At 32.4% G+C, this 5029-nt stretch overlaps 1 protein-coding gene across 1 annotated transcript; it reads right to left on the reverse strand.

The window, feature by feature from the left end:
* Positions 1–554: 554 nt before the first annotated feature.
* Positions 555–3789, reverse strand: LOC124820197 (cation/H(+) antiporter 15-like). Its single transcript, XM_047291849.2, has 3 exons — positions 3472–3789; positions 1877–2881; positions 555–1788 (listed from the first exon to the last, which is right to left on the reverse strand). The coding sequence occupies exons 1-3, from the start codon at positions 3718–3720 to the stop codon at positions 646–648; spliced, it is 2397 nt and encodes a 798-aa protein (XP_047147805.1). The 5' UTR covers positions 3721–3789; the 3' UTR covers positions 555–645.
* Between the last annotated feature and the right edge of the window lie 1240 nt (positions 3790–5029).

Below are 5029 nucleotides of genomic sequence, written 5' to 3' on the forward strand. Positions count from 1 at the left end.
CCAGCTTAGAATATAACTTAGGTCTCACACAAAGGTGTAGTTGTTATCTAACTGGATTTGAATCTATAATATCTTAACAAAGATGTAGAAGTTGGTATAATATGGCCTAGTTAATAGTTAAGTAGGCTAACACACATATTAAGCAGTTCATGTTACAATTTAACATCTGCAAACAATGGTTTGCAGGATAGGGTTTGTGTCTTATTTAGTCCAGTGATTACTATGTAATGCACTATTAAAACAAAATCTTTGACAGTCATCTTTTTAATAGTTTTTTTTTTACATAGATTGGTAGACTTCAAGTATTCCATTTATATATTGTTCCTTCTTTTTTATAAGTGAGAAAGGTTTTACAATATTGTAAACTAATAAGAAATGCAATTGGTATAATTTTTAAGGTATTAAAGTTAACAGACTTCTTGCGTTGTATTGATTTATTCAATGAACTTCTAAATCAAATAGTTTTATAATACATATCAAACAATGATGACCATGACTTGAAGTCATTTAAGAATGAACAAAAACACTACAAAGGGAAAATACAAAACGAAGGGTAAAATCAAAATTGGAAGTATACAAATTTATATCAAAGGTACATGAGGTATATGCATAATTGTTTCTGTCAAATCCTAAATTTTGCTATACTTATACTTTTCTTATAGAGTCCTCTGGATTACGTGATCCCCAATATCTGGTTTGTTGTTGCACCACTAAAATAGATGTTTGGGCTCCAACATTTAAAGAGACAAGAATCTCTCCAACAACTCCCAATTCCCCATTCTTCCATTTGTTAAGTTCTGACATTACTTTTGAATCACCATGCTTCCTCCCAACCAGGACAAGGTCATAATAACTCTCCATGTATTCAACAACTGAAAGTAAATCTCTTCCAGTCGTTATCATCTCATCTTTGAAAGAAACTCTCTCATTTCGGAAGGCCTTAAGCCTAAATTCACTTAAGATTTCTGTGTCAAGCATTTTGCTTCTTTCTGTTCCTCCAACAATGTCAGTTGAAGATGAAAAATGAAAAAGCGTAATGTAGACATAAGGTTGATCCAACATACGCTTTGCATATGCAAGTGTTTCTCGATCATCTGCACCCCCAAAGAAAAACACAGCCACGTGATAGGTTGATTCCTTTGTGTGGCCACACCAAAACATCTTCTGATTACCACGATCAATAAGGACACCAACTGAGCAAGGAGCCTTCTCTAAAACATGTTTGTTAATTTGCTGAAAAGGAAAAGACGACTCAGTTGTCCTTCCAAATATCCATCGCTTATGAAAGGGTAATATAATAAAAGTTGTTCTCTTTTCAAGTGCCAAGTAGCACACATCATTATGCATTGTAGCATAGGGAGAAATGCCTTTATAGCTATGTATGGTGATCTTGCCCTTGTATGCATCTTCAAACTTGTCGAATGAGTTAAAAATCTGTTCACTTAGAGTAGGAAGTTCCCCGAACTTCTTACACGGCACATGTGCAACAAGAACAGAGGAAGATCGCCCCACAAGCTTAATAAGTTGGAGCACAACTAAATCAATAGGGCTTTCTTTAGTGGGATTGGAAGCAGAAAGGAGGTTTAAAATACCCAGAACATTTTCTTGTTTATGAATGCAAGCTAGTATGCGCAACTGTTCATCATTGTTGTGATGCATAAGTGTCCTCCTTTTGTAAGCAAGAAACCTCCTTGAAGGATCATATAGACTTTTTACAATAGGGGACACAATCCCGCTTACAAAAAGCAAATTTAGAACCATAATTGTAAAGCATTCATCATTCACCACCTGCCAAAAACATGGAGAGTTTTAGTTAAGCTCAAAACAAAAAGCTTTTTAAATTTATAATGTGATTTGAACTAAAATTTTAACTTACATCTTTCAATTTCAATGTAATCAACAAGGCCATTTCAACCGTGCCTTTGATGTTCATTATAAAACCAAGAGCAAAGGCATCTCGAATTGGCATCCTAAGGTAAAGGAGAGGCAACAAAGCCCCTAAAACTTTGCCACAAAAAATAGTGCAAATGATTAATTGAATTCCAAGTATGTTCCTCTTGGTCTGTATGGCATAGACATTTGTCCTTAATCCAACTATGATAAAAAGCATAGGTATGCACACTACAGAAACAAAGCAATCAAGCTTGTCTACCAATGCTGCTCCCAAGGGCGGACCATCAGGTATAGCTAGCCCAATAAAGAAAGACACAACGAGTGCATTTATGCCAATGATTTCACCTAGGAGTCCACAAATCATTAGTGTTACAAGAACTGCACAAATGTAAATTTCTTCCACAGGTTTTCCTTCTGGTGATTGTTGAATTGCCCATAATGCAGCAGGGTGAACTACATATATGACGAACAAAAAAAGTACAAGGGAGGACAAGAAAGATCCAATAGATACTACTATTGACTTTGTTAAAGACAACTTAATAAAAAATGTTAATGTCATGTTTACAATGAAGCAAGCCTCAGCCACTAATGAAGAAGAAGCGGCCATCCTCCCAATCTCTGAATTGAGGATCTGAAGTTCAGAAAGAAAGCGAGTGATTACCGGAAAGGCTGCAATACATTGAAGTTCTATCACAACATAGAGCATCCTATAAGTATCACTATCAAATGAAAAGGAATGGTTGAGGATACAGAAAACCACTTTGGCAAGAATGTAAGGAACAAAATAGCCTGCAATTCCTATAACACAATTCCTTCTACCTAATCTAAAAGTGATGGTTGGATCTATCTTTACCCCACTTAAGAAGATGAATAACATAAATCCAAAAAAAGTCATTGTATCAAGCACACTTCTCTCTTTTAATGGGAAAACCTTCGCAGAAAATGTTGCACTGTGTCCAAGAATAGAAGGACCTAAAGTCATACCACCCTGGTTAACAAAAAAACATTGAAAAACTGAATTAGACACGCATCTACTTTTGTGCTTTCAAGAAACCACGATCAAGTAAAAATAAATAAATTCTTCAACATTGTATGTAGATATTTTTATACAAATTTTCATACTACAGTAAGAAAGTAAGATATAAATTTTAATAACAACAATATTTTCATATATTAAAAAATAAAACAAGAAATCTTTTCAGAAGATTTGCCCCCTACAAACCATAATTTGCATACGTCTCTCATCACAAGGTACACCATTGATCAAATGCAAACACATCAATCAATCGATTCAAAGGTTGTGACTGTGGACAACTACATAATAGGAAAAGGAGTTCTTGTATAATCAATTGGTTTAGAAAATGCATTTGTTTTCATAAAAAGGATTTTGTCCATGAAATTGACAACATCGAACACAATATCTCTTTAAGAACTTTGTGTAATGAGTTTTTATTTTTCTCAAACAAAATTAAATGCAACTATTTACATTAATCACAACATAGAAATAGAAGATGGAGGAATAATCTGTCACAAATTGCAACATGAAAACAGATAGGAGCATTAGGAATTAAAGCTTACAAGAATTTGAGAAACAACAGCCGGTTGACCAAAAGGCTTGAGAATAATGTAAAAGAAATGGGTGAAGATGAACATGAGAAAAAGTTGGAGCAAGAAAATGGGGAGAGAATATGAAAGTGGGTCATCTCCAAACCAGATTCCCTTGGAGCTGATTTGATTAGCTGTGCTATGACATATGAAAGGCTCTCCAAGCGAATTGGTTGCAACACTTAAGGTACTGCGAATGAGGTTTTCCTGACCTACCTCCATGGATGGAGCTTCATGAGAATGTTATGCGAGAACCCATTTGGGAGATAATTGTGATCATGAATGGATGAAATAAACAGAGACAATCAAAGTAAAACCTAATTAATGCTTCCCTTTTATAACTTTTGAATTTCTTCACCAAAAATTGTTAATCTTAGAATGGAATTTTAAAAACAATACATCCAAACAAGTAAATGGCATAAGATCATGCAATAATAAATCTTGATTCAAAAAATATTTTGAAAACATTTACTGTAATACTATTGTTATACTTTGTATAATTATATATATATATATATATATATATATATATATATATATATATATATATATATAAGTTAACGCGTATGCTTGTTTTTTGAGTTGGTACATCTTAGCAATGTTGCGTATGTTTGTTTTTTCAGTTGGTACATCTTAGCAATGTGTACAGAGTTGTAGTATACAAAAATATGGATTCTAATTTTTAAGAGGGTATTTTAATAATTTTCATTACCAAAACTAAAAACAAAAAAAACTCAAACTCTTACTGACCTCTCTCAATCATTTCTCTTCCATCTATCTCACTTCAACATTTTCTAGTCCCAATTGAAAAAATCAGAAACACTTGTCGTTAAACAATTTGTCTTTGTAAAGAGTTAAGTCATTGACATATTCACCTAACAATTTGTCTTTGTAAAGAGTTGAGTCATTGACATAAGATCTCTTCAATTTCACCATCTTCACTAACGTCTCTAATTTCATCATCTGCATAAGTTGAATCATCATCTCTAAAAAAAACCCTTCAGGCCAATTACTAATTCTTTCTGATGTCATTATGCTTCTAAAAATTTAACAACGAGATTTTCTGATTTTTTTCAGGCCAATTACCAATTCCTTTGATGTCATTATGCTTGTGAAAATTAGATAAAATTAGATAAGACAAAAATTATAAAATGAAAATTCATAATAAAATCATTTTTTGTAAGAAATTGTTTAACAACAACAGAGAAAATGTTAGAGTGAAAGAGATGAAAGAGAAATGGTTGAGAGGAATGAGAGAGGTGAACAAAGGTTTGAGTTTTTTTTTATAGTTTTGAGAATGAAAATTATTAAAATACCCTTAACCTTAAAACTTAGAATCCATGATATATAAGGGTATTTTTGTTTGGTACACATTCTTAAAATGTACCAACTGAAAAACAGGCGTAATATATATATATATATATATATATATATATATATATATATATATATATATATATATATATATATATATTCATTTATTTTTTTCCACCTTACATACTCTCTTTTTTTATTTAGTTTCTGTAAAGGC

This window comes from Vigna umbellata, chromosome 4 (assembly GCF_029865625.1).
Source record: "Vigna umbellata cultivar VRB3 chromosome 4, Vumbellata_1.0, whole genome shotgun sequence".
Taxonomy (NCBI): Eukaryota; Viridiplantae; Streptophyta; class Magnoliopsida; order Fabales; family Fabaceae; genus Vigna; species Vigna umbellata.

Excerpts from the sequence above, each read along its gene's own strand:
- LOC124820197 (XM_047291849.2), bottom strand. The coding sequence starts at position 3,720 with ATGGAGGTAGGTCAGGAAAACCTCATTCGCAGTACCTTAAGTGTTGCA. Across the intron at positions 2,882-3,471 it reads CTGTTGTTTCTCAAATTCTT|GGTGGTATGACTTTAGGTCC; the intron begins GTAAGCTTTAAT and ends TTTGTTAACCAG. Across the intron at positions 1,789-1,876 it reads TTACATTGAAATTGAAAGAT|GTGGTGAATGATGAATGCTT; the intron begins GTAAGTTAAAAT and ends TGTTTTTGGCAG.